This window comes from Columba livia, chromosome 25, assembly GCF_036013475.1.
Source record: "Columba livia isolate bColLiv1 breed racing homer chromosome 25, bColLiv1.pat.W.v2, whole genome shotgun sequence".
Classification (NCBI taxonomy): Eukaryota; Metazoa; Chordata; class Aves; order Columbiformes; family Columbidae; genus Columba; species Columba livia.
In genome coordinates this window covers 4,781,985-4,804,538 of record NC_088626.1, presented here as the reverse complement: position 1 = coordinate 4,804,538, position 22,554 = coordinate 4,781,985, and the positions used below count along the sequence as shown (strand labels likewise).

The window sequence follows — 22,554 nt, the reverse complement described above, 5'->3', positions numbered from 1 at the left end:
CCCCCGCAGCCATTCCCGCCGCCTCCCCGCTCTCGCGAGACCTCCTCCCGGAAGTAGCAGCCGCCGTACGGAAGCGGGGGCGGGCGGGCCGGTGCGATCGTTGCTGTCAGGTCGCCATGTCGCCGCGGCTGCTCCTGCTGCTCTTCGCGCTCTGCGCCGCCCACCGCGCCCAGGGTGAGAGGCCGGGACGGGGCGGCTGGGTTGGCATGGGCTGGAGGGACGGGGTTGGGGGGGGGCTTGCGGCTGGGAGTACCGTGACGGGGGATGCGGGGGTCGGCGGGGCAGGAGCGGCCGGGACGACCCGGGATGGGGTCACTGAGGGGCCGGTTGCGCTGAGCCCTCGGGCCGGGGTGGGTCTGACGTGGGTTCACAGAATCCCAGAATGTCAGGGGTTGAAGGGCCCTGGCAAGCTCATCCAGTGCAATCCCCCCATGGAGCAGGAACACCCAGATGAGGTTACACAGGAAGGTGTCCAGGCGGGTTGGAATGTCTGCACAGAAGGAGACTCCACAACCCCCCTGGGCAGCCTGGGCCAGGCTCTGCCACCCTCACCAGGAACAAGTTTCTTCTCAAGTTTAAGTGGAACCTCTTGTGTTCCAGTTTGAACCCATTGCCCCTTGTCCTGTCACTGGTTGTCACCCAGAAGAGCCTGGCTCCATCCTCCTGACACTCCCCCTTTAGATATCTGGAAACATGAATGAGTCCCCCCTCAGTCTCCTCTTGTCCAGCTCCAGAGCCCCAGCTCCCTCAGCCTTTCCTCACCCGGGAGATGCTCCACTCCCTTCAGCATCTTGGTGGCTGCGCTGGACTCTCTGCAGCAGTTCCCTGTCCTGCTGGAACTGAGGGGCCACAACTGGACACAATATTCCAGGTGTGGTCTCCCCAGGGCAGAGCAGAGGGGCAGGAGAACCTCTCTGACCTACTGACCACCCCCTTCTAACCCACCCCAGGTCCCATTGGCTTCCTGGCCACAAGGGCCCAGTGCTGGCTCATGGTCACCCTGCTGTCCCCAGGTCCCTTTCCCCTACGCTGCTCTGCAACAGCTCATTCTCCAACCTATACTGGAACCTGGGGTTGTTCCTGGGGTTTGTGGGGGCTCTTGTGGGGCGGGAGGCGCCGGGGGGCCCCTGTTGTCGCCAGTCCGTGTCCCCCACCTGTGTCGCCTCTCAGTTCCCTGTCTCGCAGTTTCATTCCCCTCGAGGCTTCACCAGCCGAGCGGTGACAGCCCTGAGTGACTCTTTGTTCACCGACAGCTGCACAGAGCCCAGATCAACCAAACAGCAGAGGCGTCAGGGACGCCATGCAGAACACAGCGAGTACCGGGCAGGAAACCCCCACGGAGAAGCAGCTGAATGAGTCTGCAACAAATGGAGAGACACACTCGGGGGTGGAGCAAAAGGATGAGGAAAGCCCCAAAGCAGGCACGAGTAACACGGCGGTGACAGATACAGAGCAGAAGAGCACAAGTGTGTCTGGTGGCCCGGAGGCGCAGCCGGCCAGCCAGGGTAGTGCTGGCCAGGGCAGCAGCACCAGCACCAGCTCCCAAAACGAGAATGGAGGTGCTGGTGCTGCCGGTAACCAGGGTGGCGGGCAGGGTGGTGGCGCCGGTAACGGGGGCAGCAACCCCAGTGGGCAGGGTGACAACCAGAACACAGGTGACAGCCACAGCCCAGACAACAGCCAGAGTTTGGACACCGGGCAGAACAGGGATGACACGCAGAGCACAGGCACCAGTCAGAGCAGCAGTGGCCAAAACAACAACCAGAATGGCGCCAGCCAGGGCAACGGCCAAGGCAGCAGCGGCACAAACCAGGGCAGTGACACCAACAACCAGGGCGGCAGCACCACGAACCAGAAGGAGAACGAAGGCAGTAATGGCAATAACCAGAGCAAGAATGGTAACGGCGATAGCCAGACCACGAATGAGGGCGCTACCGACGGTAAACAGGATGAGAACAAGGGCAGTGACAAGGAGAAACAGGACAAGAACCAGGGCGGTAACGGCAATACCGAGGACAAGAATGGAGGTGCTGCCAGCGATAACGAGGAGAAGAACCAGGGTGGTAACAGCGATAGCAAGGACGAGAATGGAGGCACTACCGGCGATAATGAGGACAAGAACCAGCATGGTAACAACAATAACCAGGAGGAGAACCAAGACAGTCACACCGATAACCACGACAAGAACCAGGATGGTAACGCCGATAACCAGGGCAGTGACACCGAGAACCAGGACAACCAGGGGAATCAAGCAGACTCGGAGGGAAATAAAAACACGTCACCACAATCAGGTTCCTCCGCTGCCGATGGCAACGGCTATTCAGACAACACCGGAGGCTCCAAAGAGGAAGAGGATGTGGGTGAGGACGGTGGCGATGGCAGCGACGGTGCCTCCTTTACCGGAGAGCGGGAGAAGAGCGTCCCCTCCGTCCCCAGGGCCCCGGCCGAGAGCAGCCACTTCTTCGCCTACCTGGTGACCACGGCCATCGTCGTCGCCGCCCTCTACGTCGCCTATCACAACAAACGCAAGGTGAGCAACCATGATCGTGACGTCCCCCCGGTCACCGCGTAAACCGGGACCCACCGGGCCAAAGAGTCTTCCCCTTGCTCACAATTTTCCTGTTGCCCAACCTCCCGCTCACTGCGGGTTTGGTTAAAATGAATCCGAGCCTTTTCCCACCAACTTTTGGAGCGGTTGGAACTAGAAAGGGGTCGAATCTCCGCATGAATTGTGTGGCCGTGGCTCTAGGAGTTATTTTTAGAGGTAAAAAGGAAAATACGTGTGAAGTTACCCTGTGTTTTCGCACCAACATGGAGTTTTTTGTAGCAGGTTGCAGATTTGTCCTTAAATAGCCCTATGCAGGAGGGAGGCAGCTCAAATGACATAACCAGCGTTTGCTGGTTTTGGTTTTTCCTCCTCTAAAGCTCTTTTTGAGGTAGGAAAAGAGAATAAATAAGTTCTTACTGTTTTGTGTTAGGCAAACCTTATTATTTGCATTTCTTTGTTTCAAGTGTTATTTCAAATGAAATTGGGTCATTAGGAGGCGGGTGAAGCTGCTCGTTAGAAATCGCCTGTGTTTAAAGTGAGAAAAAGCTGATTTATTGGTTGCTGTCCCCTCACCTTGTCCCTGTTTCTCTCTCCCAAGATCATCGCGTTTGCGCTGGAAGGGAAAAGGTCCAAAAGTGGCCGACGGCCCAAATCTGGCGATTACCAGAGACTGGATCAAAAGGTAAGAAATGCCCCAAAACGGCTGTCGTGGGGCCCGGTGTGTATTATAAAACAATATATCATGCGTATTATAAACACAATATATCGTGCGTATCATAAACGCCACATATCGTGCGTGTTATAAACGCAATATATCATGTGTATTATAAACGCAACATATTGTGCGTGTTATAAACGCCATATATCATGTGTATTATAAATGCAACATATTGTGCGTGTTATAAATGCAATATATCATGTGTATTATACACGCAACATATCGTGCGTGTTATAAACGCAATATATCATGTGTATTATAAACGCAACATATTGTGCGTGTTATAAACGCAATATATCATGTGTATTATAAACGCAACATATTGTGCGTGTTATAAACGCAATATATCATGTGTATTATAAACGCAACATATTGTGCGTGTTATAAATGCAATATATCATGTGTATTATAAACGCAACATACCGTGCGTGTTATAAATGCAACATATCGTGCGTCTTATAAACGCAACATATCAGCTTTTCACGTTAGGAATGGTCACAAAACCTCAACTTGGTTGATGTTTTTCACTCTTGGTCTAGAAACAGGGATTTTGCCCCCAAAATGGAAGCGCTAACACTGAGAAACAACAGTAGAAATAACACGGGGCTGAAATTTGAGTCTTGAGCTCTGAATAGTTTCTCGCCAACTCAAATGACTTGTTTTAATTAAGTTTTTAAGGGTGGGATTTGGGGGGAAATCCCTTTATTCTGCCCCTTGAAGCTTTTGTCACCCTTGTCCTTGAAGTCGGAAGCATCTGGGGTTATTTTCTGCAAGAAGAGGATACAAGTGTCACTGATATTTGGGGAATTTATTCCTTGTCGGGAATTCCCTGACGTGTCCCTGAGATGCAACGAAGCAGCCGGTAGAAAAGCCTCATTTTTCAATTGAAATCTCATCACAAACCCTCAAACCCCGACACTTTGTCCGAGTAGAAAACCAACGCCGAGCTTTCAAATCATTTAAACCTTTATTTTTCCCCTTTCCAGATCTAGATTCCTCTTTGGAAATGCAGCGGGATCCCGGTGGCTGGCGATGAAGACGCAGGAGCGCTGGGTCGCCCACCCAACATTCGGGTTTCAGACACCGGGGGGCAAAGGGGAAAACGCTTTTGTTTTGCACCCGCACCTTGATAACGTTCAACTCTCACTTCTCAAAACGCTTTTCTCCTTCCCCACCCGCTGAAGATGAACTTTATGTTCCACTCGGGCCTCCGTGACACGGGAAAAACGAATCCCCAGCGCTCGGCGGGACTTTTGTGTCCGAATGAAGTGAATTCGCCATCTGCTGTACTGACAACTCCTCTTGACGGGGGGAAAACCAAACACCCGCCTGCGAAATGAGCCGCTTGACGTTCCCTCTTCCCCCCGTTGTATTTGGAGGCGAAAGTTCAGAGCGCAACTGATTGCACTAGTTTAAAAATGCTCACCGAAGACCTTCTGATTTAATTTGATTGGGTTTCTTTTTCTCTCTCCCTGTGCTGGCGACAACGCTCGAGTTCAACGTCTCGATTCCTTTGCTGTGGACACGCTGGAGCTGCCCTTGGGTTGTAGCTTAAACCTTTCTCACCTGCCTCTTCTGCTCTGCGTGTGATTTTTCGCTCCCAAACCCTCCGAATTCCAAGGTTTGCACTAGAGGTGACGGTTCCGATGCTGTGAAGGGCAGGGGAGGTTTGATAAGCTTCAAATCGCCACCGCAGACTTGACCTTGAAAAATCGCCACCCTGCCCCTTGCGAAACGTCGTTTTGTGGGTGCGTGAGATGTGCGGTGGCCCCGAAGCACTTGGGATGAACAGAAATTGCGGCTTTTCAAATGCTTTCCTCAAAAATCGTGTTGGGAACTGCTGGTCGAGCCCGAGCGGGCGCTGCCGGCGACACAGCCGCCGCCTTTTCCACCCACGAGTCCCCACGGGGCCGTTTCTACGCCTCCCCAGCAGGTGACAACACTAAGGGCTCGTTTTACCACCAACACAACCTCGTTCTGCTCCCCGCTGCGATTTCGGGGAGTTTGTGGTTAAACGTCACACTTAACCAGAGCTGGGCCCTCCCGGTTGTATTTACACCCGCAAAACACCTCAATTCTCAAGTTACAACTGTGAGATTGGTTTGATTTTTGTCATTCTACTCCAAATAAGTTGATTTGAGATGGGGTGTTTCTCAAATAACCACCCACCTGGGTTTTGTTGTTGTTTTTTTCCAATACGGGCAGGACAAAGTTGTTCCGAGGCCTCCGGAGCTCTTGGCACAGGCACCGACTCATGACAGGAAGAACCTTTGACAAGGACAAGGACACCAAAGCTCCAGCTGTGTTTGATTTTTCCTAACACTTCATTCCCCACAAAAGAGGAGAAAAGGAGCTTGATGCTCCCCTAAACCAAAAATAAATACAAATCCTTTATCCTGTTAAAGCACAAAGAGCAGAAAAAAATCTGCCTTTAAATAGCGTTCGCTGTTTCCATAGATAAACTTTTCCCATGCTAAAATTACTCGCGGGAGCTATTTTGGAGAACAGGAGGGGGAAAGAGAAAGGAAAACAAGTCGGGGAACAAAACCCTTGGGCTTAATTGTGCCTTGTGGAAGGGAAACGAGACTCAGCGGGTTTGGGGATCCCGCACTGATTTACAGACGGGACGCGGGTGGTGGGTTTTATTTAATGCCAGTGCAGGGGAAATAAATTCCACCACATGCTTCTGAGCCACACACCCCGGAATTTTAGAGCGTACGCACTGTTTTCCTGCTTTGTCCTGTATTTTTTTTTAATTGAAAAATAATTTCTGAAGATTTTTTATTTCGCTTTTCTATCCCGTGATGTTTTTCAAAGGCTTTTCGGTCTCTATCATCCCCCGGCGCGTTGGGAATCGGCTGCGATGGCGCCGGAGCGAGTTCTCCAGATGCAGAGCGGGACCCTCACGCCTCAGACATCCTCAGGTTGTGCTTTGAGGAGAGAAAGAGCCAAACCCGGGGGGTTTCCCCCCAGAAATCTCCTCCTACCCAGCAGCACATTCCTGGCACCGCTCGCTGGAACTGCCCCAACTGGGTGAAACCTCCAGAGGTGACATCACGTTGTTTGGTTGTTACGGGATTTCGATTCATGTGACGCGTCTCGAAGGGGTCGGGGTGTGCGGAACCTTTTCCCTTTGGCCGCGGGATGGGTTCCAGTGTCGGCACGTGGGTTTTGTTGCCAAACTTCTGTACTTTTAGACCAGCTGCCTCGCTGGTTTGAATCAGCAAATTGTTCTCTGCTGCAGTGCAATGCGAACTTTGAAGGATCAGAATTTTTATATTACTTTGTTTTTCTTTTTTTTTTTCTGTGTGGTAAAGTCAATAAAAGGGTTGAAAAAAGAAATAAAGCATTGAGTTTTCACTTCTTTTATGTATTTGGTGTGTGTTCTTCGCATGGTCTGCTTTGAAACCCGGCAACAGCAGCGCGGGTTCCTTCCTCTTTGTGCAAAAAAACGGCGGTTTAACAAAACCAGATGTATTTAAGCCGAGCGTGGAGCTTTTTCTGCTCTGTTTCCACATGCAAACTCCGTCCTCGTGTGATTAACGCTGCAAGCGGAAAGAGCCGAGACAGGCTGGAGCGGATTTGAGAGGATTCCAGTTTGCTTCACGCTCCCCCAGTTCCTCCTGACCACTTTGGCTCCTCGCCCAGAGGGTAGCGAGAGGCGTTTGTTTAGGACCTGACGTTAAACCCGAGTTTAAACCGCTCTTCTCTGGATCTCTCCTGTATTTCCCCTTCCACCCACAGGGAGGCTCTGGGCAGGACGCGGATCCCAGTGACCTCTGAGCACCAAACTGGGAGAAACTGGGACAGGCTGGGGCGGCACCAAGGCCGTTGTGACCGGATGCAAAAGGGGAGGAGGAGGTGGCGTGATCGGCAGCAGAGGCCGCAGGCACCACTGGGCAGCGTCTGCTGCTTGCTGCACTAAAATAAACTTTGGCCTTTCCCCCATTTTTCTCTAAAAGGCGAAAGTCCAGCCTCGTGAACTCTCCTCCGACTTGGCCGTGCACCAGTGGCCGCCAGCACGGGGACGAGAAAGGGCAGAGGCGCTTGTTCTGTGACCGGGGAGGGTAAAAGAGGCTGAAATGGAGCGATGGTGAGAGCAGAGCTGGGACTGAGGGGTCGGGTTGGGCCCCGCTGCTCAGGGCTCAACGTGGCGGCACCAAAACCACCTCAGGGTTCGATGTGGTGGCACCAAAGCCACCTCAGGGTTCAATGTGGTGGCACCAAAACCACCTCAGGGTTCGATGTGGTGGCACCAAAACCACCTCAGGGTTCAATGTGGTGGCACCAAAATCACCTCAGGGCTCAATGTGGTGGCACCAAAATCACCTCAGGGTTCACTGTGGTGGCACCAAAATCACCTCAGGGCTCAATGTGGTGGCACCAAAATCACCTTAGGGCTCAACATGGTGGCACCAAAATCACCTCAGGGCTCAATGTGGTGGCACCAAAATCACCTCAGGGTTCAATGTTGTGGCACCAAAATCACCTCAGGGTTCAATGTGGTGGCAACAAAACCACCTCAGGGCTCAACATGGTGGCACCAAAATCACCTCAGGGTTCAATGTGGTGGCACCAAAATCACTTCAGGGCTCAACATGGTGGCAACAAAATCACCTCAGGGTTCAATGTGGTGGCAACAAAACCACCTCAGGACTCAATGTGGCATTGAAATCACCTCAGGGTTCAATGTTGTGGCACCAAAATCACCTCAGGGTTCAATGTTGTGGCACCAAAATCACCTCAGGGCTCAACGTGGTGGCACCAAAATCACCTCAGGGCTTAACGTGGCATTGAAATCACCTCAGGGTTCACTTTGGTGGCACCAAAATCACCTCAGGGCTCAGCATGGTGGCATCAAAATCACCTCAGGGCTCAACATGGCAGCCCCAGGGGCACTAAAATCACCTCAAAACCCAACATGGGAATACTCCTCCTCCAAAAAATAATTCCACAGCGGCGGGACGTTGGACAAGGCCTGTGGGAGAGGAGCCGGGAGTACCCCGGGGTGAGGTTTTGGGGGTTTTTTGCCCCAAAAATGAATCCCACAGCTGAGGCCGGTTCTGTTTAATCTCCTTATCAATGATCTGGATGAAGGGATCGAGTGCACACTCAGTAATGTCACAGATGACACCGAGTTGGGTGGAGTGTTGATCTGCTGAGGGCAGGAGGCTCCACAGAGGGATCTGGCCCGGCTGGGTCGATGGGCTGAGGCCAATTGTCTGAGGTTCAACAAGGCCAAGTGCCGGGTCCTGCGCTTGGGCCACAACAACCCCATGAACGCTGCAGGCTGGGGAAGAGCGGCTGGGAAAGGACCTGGGGGTGTTGGTGACAGCGGCTGAACACGAGCCAGCATGTGCCCAGGTGGCCAAGAGGCCACCAGCATCCTGGCTGGTACCAGCACTGTGTGGCCAGCAGGCCCAGGGCAGCGACCGTCCTGTGCTGGGACCTGGGGAGGAAAAACCTCGAATCCTGGGGGCAGTTCTGGGCCCTCAGCTCAGGGCTCAAAATGGCGGCACCAAAATCACCTCAGGGCTCAAAATGACGGCACCAAAATCTCCTCAGCACACAAAATGGCGGCCCCAGGGGTGGCGGGATCACCTCATGAAAGCCCTTGAGGTTCTGGAGCGAGTTGAGAGGAGGGAACGGAGCTGGTGAGGGGCTGGAGCACAAGTGTGATGGAGCAGCTGAGGGACCTGGGGGTTCAGCTGGAGAACAGGAGCTGAGGGGAGACCTTCTGATCTCTGAACTGCCTGAAAGGAGCTTGGAGCCAGGGGGGTCGGGCTCTGCTCCCCAGGAACAAGCGCCAGGAGCAGAGGAAACGGCCTCAAGTTGCGCCAGGGGAGGTTGAGGTTGGATGTGGGAACAATTTCTTCCCCAAAGGGCTGTGGGTCATTGGAACAGGCTGCCCAGGGCAGTGCTGGAGTCACCATCCCTGGAGGGCTGGACAGACGGACATGAGGTTCTCAGGACATGGGGCAGTGCCGGGGGTGGGTTATGGGTGGACTCAATCTCAAGGGGCTTTTCCAACCAAACTGATTCTGTGATTAAAATTAAAATTCTCTATTTTTCCGCACATGGGGTTGTTGGGTTGAGTCCTTATCTGACTCTTCCCGCAAGAAGATCAGAGCATCACTCTGCTCCATGTGTTTAGGATGGACTCCAAGGGCTCTTTGACCCCCTTGCCCACGTCCACCCTGGCTTGAGGGTGCTATGAAGGTCTCAAAACTCTGTTGTTCCTCCAGGTAGAGCAAACCAGGGAAGGACAAACCCTGCGGGTCCCTCGCTGGCGAGCAGCACCTTGGGCATCCCGACTGCGCCGGGGTGACCGTGCCACACATCTCCCACGAGCCAAAGTCCAGGAAGTGGCAAAATAAAAGCTTCAATGAAAATAATCTGCCGCTGGGTTGGGCTTGGCTTATCAGAGCCGGATTACTTGGGGCTACACCGAGGAACAGCGATATGACAGGGTTTATCTGCAGGGCTGTTAGTGTGGGGGTGGCGTGGGGTTACTCACGGGTGAAGGGTGAAGCTCAGCACATTTTGGGGGAGATCTTTGCCCTCTCGAGCACTCGCTCCTTTGTCCACCCCACTCCTGTCCCACAGACCAGAGACATTCCCGCGTTCTGCCCTTCAGGCTTTTTCTTGACAGGGGGTTTGTGTTCTTGGTACCAAAGAGGTGATGGGAGGAAAGGACGCGGAGTGCACCCACCGGGTCCCCGCGGTGTCCAAACCCAGCCGTCCCGCCGCAGCGTCTCCCCCTCCCTTTGCTCACAGTGACCCAGTGAACTCCCAGATCCCTCATGAACTCTGAGCCACCTGCAGCCAACGCTTCCACATCTGCTCCGCGACCTCTGCTCCAGGTTCAGCTTAACCCACCAACCTCCAAACACACCACAATCACCCTCCATTTTTCCTTTTCTTTCTTTTTTTTTTTTAAAGCTTTGAGTTCTTCAACAGCCTCATGAACAAACAGCTTGAACTTGAGGTGTTTTCACTGCGGGCAGGGCACCGCCCAAGCAAACACACCGGCTTTGCCTCTGTACGACAAAAACCTACGGCCTATAAAGGTTCATTTAGATTAAAAAAATCAAAATACATTTGCAAGGTCGAAGCCCTTTCATGTCAGAAAATTGGGTTGAGAAGCAGGTTGATGTCCTCCCGGGGCTGTGGGGCTGCTGCTCTCGAGCATTTGGGTGTCGCTACACCAGCATGTGCTGAAATCAAGTGTTTCTGCTCTGCAGAAGGTCCCGGGGTGAGATTTGGTGTTACTTGATGTGTTAAAGCCTCCCCTGGTCACCTCTCCAGACTGGTTTTCTTGTAACATCTCTTTTTTAATCTCTGTGCATAGCAGGGGATTTAGAATCACAGAATCCCAGAATGTCAGGGGTTGGAAGGGCCCTGGCAAGCTCATCCAGTGCAATCCCCCCATGGAGCAGGAACACCCAGATGAGGTTACACAGGAAGGTGTCCAGGCGGGTTGGAATGTCTGCACAGAAGGAGACTCCACAACCCCCTGGGCAGCCTGGGCCAGGCTCTGCCACCCTCACCGGGAACAAGTTTCTTCTCAATTTAAGTGGAACCTCCTGTGTTCCAGTTTGTACCCATTACCCCTTGTCCTGTCACTGGTTGTCACCGAGAAGAGCCTGGCTCCATCCTCCTGACACTCCCCCTTTAGATATCTGGAAACATGAATGAGTCCCCCCTCAGTCTCCTCTTGTCCAGCTCCAGAGCCCCAGCTCCCTCAGCCTTTCCTCACCCGGGAGATGCTCCACTCCCTTCAGCATCTTTGTTGCCCTGCGCTGGACTCTCTCCAGCAGTTCCCTGTCCTGCTGGAACTGAGGGGCCACAGCTGGACACAATATTCCAGGTGTGGTCTCCCCAGGGCAGAGCAGAGGGGCAGGAGAACCTCTCTGACCTACTGACCACCCCCTTCTAACCCACCCCAGGTACCATTGGCTTCCTGGCCACAAGGGCCCAGTGCTGGCTCATGGTCAACCCTGCTGTCCCCAGGACCCCCAGGTCCCTTTCCCCTATGCTGCTCTCCAACAGCTCGTTCCCCAACTTATACTGGAACTTGCGGTTGCTCCTGCCCAGATGCCATCGTGGAATCATGGAATCGTTTTCGTTGGAAGACCCCCTCAAGCCCAACACAAACCACTTTTGCCTGAGGCTGGAGGTGATGCTCACCAAGTCCTCCCTGTGCTGCAGCCAAAACAAGGCCTTGAGCATCAATTCGGGGTGTCAGGGGGGAACCCAGAGTGAGAGGCGGGAAAAAATGCACCAGGCGAGGTTGAGGTTGGATGTGGGGAACAATTTCTTCCCCAAAGGGCTGTGGGGCATTGGAACAGGCTGCCCAGGGCAGTGCTGGAGTCACCATCCCTGGAGGGCTGGACAGACGGACATGAGGTTCTCAGGACGTGGGGCAGTGCCGGGGTGGGTTATGGGTGGACTCAATCTCAAGGGGCTTTTCCGACCAAACTAATTCTGTGATTAAAATTAAAATTCTCTATTTTTCCGCACATGGGGTTGTTGGGTTGAGTCCTTATCTGACTCTTCCCGCAAGAAGATCAGAGCATCACTCTGCTCCATGTGTTTAGGATGGACTCCAAGGGCTCTTTGACCCCCTTGCCCACGTCCACCCTGGCTTGAGGGTGCTATGAAGGTCTCAAAACTCTGTTGTTCCTCCAGGTAGAGCAAACCAGGGAAGGACAAACCCTGCGGGTCCCTCGCTGGCGAGCAGCACCTTGAGCATCCCGACTGCGCCGGGGTGACCGTGCCACACATCTCCCACGAGCTAAAGTCCAGGAAGCTCGAGGGGCTTTTCCAACCAAAATGATTCCGTGATTCTGCTTTACGGTACTATTTTCCCTCCCCTCCCCTCCCCTCCCCTCCCCTCCCCTCCCCTCCCCTCCCCTCCCCTCCCCTCCCCTCCCCTCCCCTCCCTTCCCTTCCCTTCCCTTCCCTTCCCTTCCCTTCCCTTCCCTTCCCTTCCCTTCCCTTCCCTTCCCTTCCCTTCCCTTCCCTTCCCTTCCCTTCCCTTCCCTTCCCTTCCCTTCCCTTCCCTTCCCTTCCCTTCCCTTCCCTTCCCTTCCCTTCCCTTCCCTTCCCTCCCCTCCCCTCCCCTCCCCTCCCCTCCCCTCCCCTCCCTTCCCTTCCCTTCCCTTCCCTTCCCTTCCCTTCCCTTCCCTTCCCTTCCCTTCCCTTCCCTTCCCTTCCCTTCCCTTCCCTTCCCTTCCCTTCCCTTCCCTTCCTTTCCCTTCCCTCCCCTCCCCTCCCCTCCCCTCCCCTCCCCTCCCCTCCCCTCCCCTCCCCTCCCCTCCCCTCCCGTCCCCTCCCTTCCCCTCCCCTCCCCTCCCCTCCCCTCTCCTCCTTTTTGTGCCAACCTGGTGTGTCAAAAATCAACCTCCTCACCCCCCGCTCGCCGACCCCACATCACACGGTCCAAACCACAAACAATTCTTCTGATTTTATTGACTTCTGGTTTCACATGATTCCACCCCCACCTTGGAGAAGGCTTTGATCATTTTCAAGAGCTTATCCCCACAGACAGAAAGGCTGGATGTTTTTAATCGCTAAAGGAGGGAGTGCTTGCACCATCACACATATCTGGGTGTTAGGGGGATAAAGCAGCATCAAAATATTGTCAGCATCACAGGGCACCCTGGTCCTGCTGCTCTCTCTACAAGGCATGGCTTAGAGAGCACCAGACAGCTAGCAAGCACCTTAAGCTGCTTCTAAATAGCTTTAAACCTGGCTTAAATCCCTGGCCTTGGTGTAGGGATCCACTTACTCCACCGCCCCGTTAAGCCAGATCCTTCCTGAGGGACTGTGGCCATGGGCACCTTTGTTAAAACACAGCGATGGGGCTGAGATTGGGGTGATTTGGGGATTATTGCCCCTTGATTAAACGCAGCTGGTTCCCGCCCAGCGCCCAGCAGGGCTTTACCAACCTGCCTGGACAGGCCCATGCATGGTTTCGTCTCAGGGAGGTGCCACAACCCCTGGGGCTACCAAGTCCCACGTGGAGTTTCATGAGCCCAACAAAGCTTTACAAGCCCAAAGTCACCATCTGAGAGGGGGAAACCACCCCTGGGGGGCTCAGCCCCCTCAGCCCAGCAGGTCTGGGGGATGCAGGTGGAGGTTGATGTTCTTCTGATGGTCCACGTGGCCCTCGGACACCGGTGGGGATCAAGCGACCGCGGGTGTTGCTGCTGGAAGCTGCTGGGTTTTGCCTTCTGCTGGTTTTGGGGTTGTTTTGACTTCTCTCCTGCCCACGGCAGCTCTTGGATCCCCTCATCCCTACGCTGGGAGAAGGGGTTTGCCCTCCAAAGGGTGTCCAGGAGTCAGCGGTGGACATGGCGGTGGAAAGAGCTCTAGGTGGGTAAGGTCCAAGGCAAGCGAGCTGGGAAGGGGAACAGCGTCTTCCTGGGCTGTTGTCTTGGCTTTGCGTTAGAGCAGGACATGCTACGGGTCATTGAGAGCGGAAAATAAGGCATTGGGGATGACCTGGGGGGAGCGGAAGGTCCCGGCCGGTGGGACGCCAGGCGTTAGTCCTTCTTTGTAGACTTGGCGGCATCCGTGCGCCTTTTCAGCCACATCAGGTCGATGTAGATATTGCGCTTGAGGACGGCACCGGCGCACATGAAGGCCCCGTGCATGGCGCCCATGAAGCCGGCCACGCTCGTGTCTTGCCCTGGAAGACAGTGGGAGGTGGCGATAGCCACAGCCGTGGTGGGGACCAGTGAGCAGCCCACGGTCTGTGTCCCCAACTGACCCTCAATGCTGCTGGATGTCACCATCCCCAGTCACCGCTGACCGGCCCCAAACACTGTTCACCATCCTCAACCACCGCTGACCAGTCCCAACCACCACTGACCAGCCCCAACCACTGTTGACTAGCCCCAACCACCACTGACCATCCTCAACCACCATTGACCATCCCCAACCACCACTGTTCATGCCCGATCACCGCTGACCATCCCCGATCACTGCTGACCATCCCCAATCACCGCTGACCATCCCCGACCACTGCTGCCCATCCCTGACCACTGCTGACCATCTCCAACCACTGTTCACCATCCCTGACCACCGTTGGCCATCTCCAACCACCGTTCACCACCCCCGACCACCATTGGCCATCTCCAACCACTGTTCACCACCCCCGACCACCACTGACCAGTTCCAACCACTGTTCACTGTCCCCAACCACCACTGACCATACCCAACCACCATCCATCTCCCAGCTGCTCCTGTGACAACCCTTGGGTCTGACTGAAGGTTTTCTCCCCCATCTCCTGCTGCCCCAGAGGTGTCCTCATGCGAGAACATGGTGTCTGGATGGTGGTACCTGTCAGGTAGAGGTTGGGGACATCTGTCTGTGGCCTCAGGGTGGTGATGGTCTCAGCCTGCAGGCGGGTGATGTTGTGGTCCATTCCGTAGAACTCCCCTTTGGCGCTGGCAATGTAGTGCTGGTTGGTGAGGGGTGTCCCTCCGGAGATGTACTCGATCTGGGGGGGTGACAACGGGACAACATGGTCAGGCATGATGGGGTGGGGTGTCTCATGCTCCAGAACACTGTGTTCCTGGGGTACAGGCTGGGCCAGGTTTGCTTGAAGACCTTTGCTTGGTGGCTCTGGCCAAGTTTAGTGCCAGGATGGTCCTGGAGAACCATCGGAACCCCCTTGCACCATGTCTGGTCAGGAGGCAGCAGTGATGGGATGGGGCTGGGTAGACGAGGCCCAAGAGAGGAGCTGGAGGCCCTGTGAACCCCGGGTTTCCTCACCCTGTCCTCAATGCGAGGGTAGAGCTTGAAGACGGCCTGCATGATGACGTCCACAAAGGCCTTCTTCAGGTCCTCGTAATCATCTCCCCGCTTGTTCACCTGCTCGTCCTTCCATTCCTCGAACCACTCGTATTTGGCGAAGGTCAAGATGGAAATGGTGGATTTACCTGCAGCGGGACAAAGTTGGGGCGGTTGTCCCTCTGTCCATCCGCATGGTGCCGTTTTGCTGCCACAAACCCAAACCTCCCCATGCAAACCCCCATGTGGCCCCAGGTCTTTGTGGTCCTATATACTTCATCCAGTTGTCTTGGAGGCCACTTCCCACGAGCAACCTCCTCAGTGGCTTCGAGGAGAAGCTCCTCATTTGCAGCCAGCAAAAGAACCAAAACCCAAGAGTTCTGAAGCCGCTCCCAAGCGCATGTGGTTGAGTTTCAGCCTTTACCTGGGTACCTCGTGTCCCAGGTGGGGTCCTTGGCTGATGGGCAGGTGATAAAAATGAAAGGGATGAGCTTGGCGGCTTCTTCTCTGGAAGCGCTCAGGTAGCGATTCATTCTGCAGAGAGACGCGAGGGTTTGAGGTGGGATTTGGTGAAAACCTTCCCCTGAATCATTGCCACAGCTCAATGCCCACCCGGCCAGGACCTGCCCAGAGCATTTTCTGAGTCAACACCCAGGAATTCATCTCCCCATGCTTAACGAAGCACGGCTAAGTTGAAGCCAAACCTACATTTCATCCAGGTCGTTTCCTAGGTACAGGTAGTAGTTGGTGGCCTCCAGCCCCAGCTCCTCCCTCGAGCCATTAAGACCCACGAAGACGCTGAAACCCCCTTCACCGTGTGTCGCCAAGCGAAGCTGAGACTGGATCCCTGCAAGATGAAGGGGAAAATCAGTATTTTCTGGGGTTCTCAGCTACAGGGACACGGTTTCTTCTAGAAGAAGCCCCATTCATATCTACATTGGCTTGTAGAACGGATTTATCTCGAAATGCGCAGTGTGTGTGCTCAAGGGGTGGGACGGCAACTCCTGCAAACCGCAACGATGGCGGCAGCACGGTGATTGCCTGTAGGGGCTTTAGGGGACATGTGGCTTGAGATTTTGCTGTATTTAATGACTTTCTTGGGTTCGAATGCGCTGCAGACGTTGAGTTATTGTAGACCAAGACTATATCGTTGCCCAGAAAGCTCTTGCTCAGCTATGTCCCTTCCCACCCAACTACGTCCCCTTCCACCCAACCATGTCCCCTTCCACCCAACCATGTCCCCTTCCCACCCAACCATGTCCCCTTCCCACCCAACCATGTCCCCTTCCCACCCAACCATGTCTCCTTCCACCCAACCATGTCTCCTTCCACCCAACCATGTCCCCTTCCACCCAACCATGTCCCCTTCCACCCAACCATGTCTCCTTCCACCCAACCATGTCCCCTTCCACCCAACCATGTCCCCTTCCACCCAGCCATGTCCCCTTCTACCCAGCTGTGCCCCTTCCACCTAGCTGTGCCTCTTCCCAACCAGCTGTGCCCCTTCCACCCAACCATGTCCCCTTCCACCCATGTTCCCTTCCACCCAACCATGCTCCTTTCCAACCAACCATACCTCTTTCCACCCAGCTGTGCCCCTTCCATTCAACCATGTCCCCTTCCACCCAACCATGCCCCCTTCTACCCAGCCATGCCCCTTCCACCCAACTGTGCGCCTTCCATCCAACCACATCCCCTTAAATCCAACCGTGTCCCTTCCCAAGCGAACCATGTCCCCTTCCACCCAACCATGTCCCCTTCCACCCAACCGTTCCCCTTCCAAAGCAGGAAGGAGCTTTCATGGCACCGCTAAACACAACTTTAAGTGGACATTTCACCACCTTCCACCATTTTTGGGGCACTCCACTGGGGTGTTTAGGGAAATCACACAGCGATTTCCTCATTTTATAGCCAGTTTCAGCAAACTAATATCATTTTGATTGAAAACCCTGTGAAGAAACGTGTGGCGTTTGGAATGTCGTGAAAAAAGCCACTGTTTTTTGCTGATTTCTAGCAAATAATTATAAAAAGTCGCTTTTTTGACGTGCCGTAACCCCAATGAAACCCAACGCTGCCGCGTTTTACCAGGTAGAGCCCGCGCCTCCGCAGGCAGGAGCCGTTCGTAGGTATTGAAGATCCCGGCGTCCGAAATGATAACAGGGGCATAGATATTCACCAAATCTTGGCCTTTCTTGACGCTCACGCCTGGAATGGAAAGGTGGGGGGGTTATAAAAGCAATGCGGCGGTCGGGAGGAGATGTGGATGCCCCATCCCGCGCCGGCGCTCACCGCAAGCCCTGCCCTGCGAGTCCAGGAGGATCTTCTGCACCGGCGCCCGGCCCAGGACGTTCCCACCGGTTTTGCGGATGACGTTGATGGTGTGGAAGGCGATTTCCCCGCTTCCCCCTTTGGGGTACCAGGCGCCTTGGAGAAAGTGGTTGACCAGGAGGCTGTGCATGGAGAAGGACGTCTTGGAGGGCAGCGTGCCTGGAAGAAAAGGGGCAGAATAAGGTGGATTTGTGGCAAATTGTGGTTTTGTGGCTTATACTGAAGTTTTTAGGGCAGGGAATCACAGAATCATAGAATCATTTCAGTTGGAAGAGACCCTCAGGATCATCGAGTCCAACCATGCTGCTGAGGAACTACGGGTCATCGGCACATGGAGGAGCAGGGACGGTGACAGACATGGTGGCCGGTGGCATGAGATGAGGTTCTTAGGGACACGCGTTGGGTTAACGGCTGACATGGCCTGGTTGACGTGACCAGCGTTGGCCAAACGGTTGGACACCATGACCCTGAGGGGCTATTCCAACCCCAAACGGACTCCATTCTCATCCCTAAGGAGTTTTAACGTCACGTCCCCGGGTGACCTACCGTAGGTGGGGAAGATGTAGCAGAGGACGGCTCGGAGCTCGGGGTTGGTGGTCAGTCCGTCCACCACGTCGCGGAGGCTGCGCGTGGCCAGGTGGCAGAAGGGGACGAACCGCAGCAGCAGCCCCGAGCGGCACAGCAACCCGGCCAGCACGCGCGGCAGCGCCTTCAGCATGTTCAGCACCATGGCCCCGCGGCTGGCGCTCTGTGGGGGGGACGAGGCTGTCACCGAGCGGCCACCCCCTGGAGGAAGGTGGATGACCCCGGTGTGGGCTCAAAAAATGCTCAAGAGTGGCTTTTTCGCCTTAAATTTACAGCAGAGAGGCAATGGCATCTCTGAAGTGCTGCATCTCGGGGGGTTGCGGGCAAGGGGAGCGACTAATCACCCCAAAATATACAATATACCCCCTGCAGCGGAGGCACCTGTGCCAGTGCGTACTGGGAGCTGGCACTGGGAGCTGGCACGGAGTACTGGGAGCTGGTATCTGACACTGGGAACTGGTACTGAGTATTGGGAGCTGGTGTTCGGCACTGGAAACTGGCAATAGGAGCCGGTACGGGGTGCTGGGTACTGACACTGGGAGCTGGTACCGAGCACTGGGAGCTCATCCTGGGCACTGGGAGATGATGGTGGGCACTGGGAGCAGGTACAGAGCACTGGGAGCTGATATCTGGCACTGGGAGATGACAGTGGGCACTGGAACTGATATCTGGCACTGGGAGCTGCACTGGGAATGGACACTGGGATCTCAGAGCTGGTACTGAGAGTTGACGGTGGGCACTGGGAGCAGGTACAGAGCACTGGGAGCTGATACTGGGCACTGGGAGATGACAGTGGGTGCTGGGAGCTGGTGCTGAGTACTGGGAGCTGGTATCTGGCACTGGAAGATTACAATGTACACTGGGAGCTGATATCTGGCACTGGGTGCTGGCACTGGGAGCTGATGGTGGGCACTGGGAGCAGGTGCGGAGCACTGGGAGCTGATATCTGGCACTGGGAGCTGGCACTGGGAGATGACAGTGGGCACTGGGAGCTGGTATCTGGCACTGGGAATGGACACTGGGCTCTCAGAGCTGGTACTGGGAGCTGATGGTGAGCACTGGGAGCAGGTACAGAGCACTGGGAGCTGATGGTGGGCACTGGGAGCTGATGGTGGGCACTGGGAGCAGGTACAGAGCACTGGGAGCTGATGGTGGGCACTGGGAGCTGATGGTGGGCACTGGGAGCAGGTACAGAGCACTGGGAGCTGGTATCTGGCACTGGGAGCTGATGGTGGCACTGGGAGCAGGTACAGAGCACTGGGAGCTGGTATCTGGCACTGGGAGCTGATGGTGGCACTGGGAGCTGATGGTGGCACTGGGAGCTGATGGTGGGCACTGGGAGCTGATGGTGGCACTGGGAGCTGATGGTGGCACTGGGAGCTGATGGTGGCACTGGGAGCTAATGGTGGCACTGGGAGCTGATGGTGGCACTGGGAGCAGGTACAGAGCACTGGGAGCTGGTATCTGGCACTGGGAGCTGATGGTGGGCACTGGGAGCTGATGGTGAGCACTGGGAGCTGGTATCTGGCACTGGGAGCTGATGGTGGCACTGGGAGCTGATGGTGGCACTGGGAGCTGGTATCTGGCACTGGGAGCTGATGGTGGCACTGGGAGCTGATGGTGGCACTGGGAGCTGATGGTGGCACTGGGAGCAGGTACAGAGCACTGGGAGCTGGTATCTGGCACTGAGAGCTGGCACTGTGCGGCGGATCCAAGGCATAAATTAATTAGCACTAATTGAGCAGTGCTTGCTGACGGTTCCCATCACTCACAGGGAGCAGCGAGAGCACAGGGGGGTCCCGGCACATCCCAGGGACCACGAGTCTCGTGGGGATGGGGTTAAAACTGCAGGTGGGGGGTTTTGAGGCAGAAAAGGGAGATTTTGGGTGTCTCTCAGCACTTTTGTGGCCAGGCTGCACCACACCGTTATTCTCTGCAGTTACCCAGCGCCGGGGAGTGTGTGTAGGGGGGAATTTCTCCTCCCCACACAACCCCACAGAGCCAAAAACCCCCGCATCCCCTCCCCGCATCCCCCTTCACCTGCACCAGCCGCTGGAACTCATCGATGGCCGCGTCCTCCCCGGGAAACTGCTCCTTCAAACCTTGGTAAAACTCCCTCTTTCCCGAGTAAATGCGGTAGGTCTTGGCGCTGCCGGGCTCCCCCAGGATGACGGCGTCGTAGACGTGGGGCAGCCGGGCCCACTCCAGCTGCCCCTCGGTCAGCTGGTCCAGCATGAACCGCGTCAGGGAGCCCTCCTGCATCCGCCCCACGTAGTGGATACCTGAGAAACGCATTTGTGCTTCGGTTTATTTTGTGTTATTTTACACCCCCGGGGTGCTCGGGACCCGCCTCTTATTTCTTCACCCTCACCCCAGGACGGGAAAGGGAAAAGCCGGGACACACACGTCTCCCACTCCAGGTCAAGGGGGAAACGAGCGCTCGCTCGGGGCTTATCGAGCGGCTTTTAGGAGTTTTCTTACCCATTAATACATTTCCTTTTTTATATCGTTGTAAATAATTAATCCCCAGCTCAAGCGGCGCACAAAACTGGACTTTGTGTGGCCAGAAGGAATTTGCTGAGGGAGATGTGCACTGGGTTACACCCCCCGTACAGGGGGGTTCTATAGGTGATTCTATAGGGGTGTGACAGCACCTCGGATTTGGGGCAGGTGTGTGATATAACTTCACCCGTGCAGAAAAAGCGCTTGTATAACACAACCCAGGGCGGGGGCTGGGGACACCCACGCTGGGTTTGGGGCGTGATTCCCCCCCCGCCCTACGGCTGAGCCCCCAACCCCTGGAGCGAGTTGTTCGCGGTTACCGGTGTCGAACTCGTAGCCCTTCTCGGTGAAGGTGTGGCAGCAGCCCCCCAGCTTCCCGTGCTGCTCCAGCACCAGCACGCGCCGTCCCGCCTTGGCCAGCAGCGCGGCGGCCGCCAGCCCCCCGATGCCGCTGCCCACCACGATGGCATCGAGACCCTCAGGGACTTTATCTGCCGAGAAAACTGTGGGGGGGGGAAACAGGGGGGTGGGAGAGTCAGCGGTGGGATGTGGCACCCCCCGAGTGGGACCCCCAAAATCCTGCTGGGGGGTGATGGCACTCGGGGGGTGATGGCACCCTGGGGGGGATGGCACCCTGGGGGGGTCATAGAGCCCCAGGGGCTGATGATGTGCTGGTGGAGGAGATGTCACCCTGGGGGGTGATGCCACCCTGGGGGGGGATGTCACCTCGCTGAGAGATGCCACCCTGGGGGGGATGTCACTCTAGGGGGGACATGCTGCCCCGGGGGGTGACACTGCGCTGGGGGGTGATGCCACCCTGGGGGGGCCATGCTGCCCCAGGGGGTGACACTGTGCTGGGGGGGTGATGCCACCCTGGGGGGTGGTGCAACGGCAGGGGGGGCTGTCACTCTTGGGGGACATAGACCCCCAGAGGCTGATGATGTGCTGCTGAAGGAGATGTCACCCTGGGGGGGATGTCACCCTTGGGGGGGATGTCACCCTGTGGAGCTGATGTCACCTTGGGGGGGTGATACCACTTCACTGGGCAATGCCACCCTGCGGGGGATGTCACTCTGAGGGGGTCATGCTGCCCCAGGGGGTGACACTGTGCTGGGGGGTGATGCCACCCTGTGGGGGTGACACTGCCCTGGTGGGTGATGCACCCCCCCACTGAGTGATTCCCCACCGTGGGTGCTGCCCCCCAGCAGTTGATGGCCCCCAGTGGGTGCTGCCCCCCGCCCCAGTTAGTGATGAGCTCCCGGTGGTGCTGCCCCCCGGTGGGTGACGCACGCCCAATAGGTGCTGCCCCCCCCACAGTGGGTGACACCCCGGGTGAGTGATGCCTTCCTGGTGGGTGACACAGCCCCGGTGGGTGATGTCCCCCCCACCCAGTGGGTGACACCGCCGGGTCAGTGATGCCCCCCCGGTGGGTGCTGCCCCCCCATCAGTTAGTGATGACCCCCAGTGGGTGACACAGCCCCAGAAGGCGATGTCCCCCCCACCCAGTGGGTGACACCCCAGTGGGTGCTGCAGCCCCAGTAGGTGATGTCCCCCACACCCAGTCAGTGACACCCCCGGGTCAGTGATGCCCCCCCGGTGGGTGCTGCTCCCCCATCAGTCAGTGCTGTCCCCCCACCAGTTAGTGCTGCCCCCCGGTGGGTGCTGCTCCCCCATCAGTCAGTGCTGTCCCCCCATCAGTCAGTGCTGCCCCCCCGGTGGGTGCTGCCCCGGGGTCAGTGCTGCCCCGGCAGAGCTCAGGGATCCGGGCTCCCGTTCCCGGGGTCCCGTACCTGTCTTCACCACGGTCCTTCTCACCGCCTTGTCGGTGACGATGGGGGCCGGGGGGCGCCGGGCATCGGCGGTGAAGGGGCTGGGACCGCTGCCGGTGCCCCAGAGCAGCCGCAGCAGGAACAGCAGCAGCAGCAGCAGCGCCAGGAGCAGCAGCGCGCCCGGGCCCAGCATCGCGATCTGCCCGCGGAGCGGCCGCGGCGGACACGGCACCGCGGGGGCGGGCGGGACGGGGCGGGACCGGGCGGGAGGCGGGGCTGAGCGCTGGCGGCCCAGAGCGGG

General features: G+C 56.3%; 2 protein-coding genes across 2 annotated transcripts; one reads left to right on the top strand and one right to left on the bottom strand.

Moving 5' to 3' along the window:
* Positions 1–6,630, top strand: TGOLN2 (trans-golgi network protein 2). The gene is made up of 4 exons (XM_065041149.1): positions 1–174; positions 1,254–2,530; positions 3,147–3,230; positions 4,253–6,630. The coding sequence occupies exons 1-4, from the start codon at positions 117–119 to the stop codon at positions 4,256–4,258; spliced, it is 1,425 nt and encodes a 474-aa protein (XP_064897221.1). The 5' UTR covers positions 1–116; the 3' UTR covers positions 4,259–6,630.
* Positions 6,631–12,720: 6,090 nt separating this feature from the next.
* RETSAT (retinol saturase) lies at positions 12,721–22,519 on the bottom strand. Its single transcript, XM_065041142.1, has 11 exons — positions 22,275–22,519; positions 20,805–20,987; positions 20,023–20,264; positions 17,944–18,145; positions 17,359–17,556; positions 17,155–17,274; positions 15,778–15,916; positions 15,494–15,603; positions 15,052–15,218; positions 14,617–14,776; positions 12,721–13,962 (listed from the first exon to the last, which is right to left on the bottom strand). Exons 1-11 carry the CDS (start codon positions 22,444–22,446, stop codon positions 13,817–13,819), a joined length of 1,839 nt encoding a protein of 612 aa, XP_064897214.1. The 5' UTR covers positions 22,447–22,519; the 3' UTR covers positions 12,721–13,816.
* Positions 22,520–22,554: the final 35 nt, after the last annotated feature.

Excerpts from the sequence above, each read along its gene's own strand:
- TGOLN2 (XM_065041149.1), top strand. The coding sequence starts at position 117 with ATGTCGCCGCGGCTGCTCCTGCTGCTCTTCGCGCTCTGCGCCGCCCAC. Across the intron at positions 175-1,253 it reads CGCCGCCCACCGCGCCCAGG|CTGCACAGAGCCCAGATCAA; the intron begins GTGAGAGGCCGG and ends GTTCACCGACAG. Across the intron at positions 2,531-3,146 it reads CCTATCACAACAAACGCAAG|ATCATCGCGTTTGCGCTGGA; the intron begins GTGAGCAACCAT and ends CTCTCTCCCAAG.
- RETSAT (XM_065041142.1), bottom strand. The coding sequence starts at position 22,446 with ATGCTGGGCCCGGGCGCGCTGCTGCTCCTGGCGCTGCTGCTGCTGCTG. Across the intron at positions 20,988-22,274 it reads AAGGACCGTGGTGAAGACAG|TTTTCTCGGCAGATAAAGTC; the intron begins GTACGGGACCCC and ends CCCCCCCCACAG. Across the intron at positions 18,146-20,022 it reads AGTTCCAGCGGCTGGTGCAG|AGCGCCAGCCGCGGGGCCAT; the intron begins GTGAAGGGGGAT and ends TCCCCCCCACAG.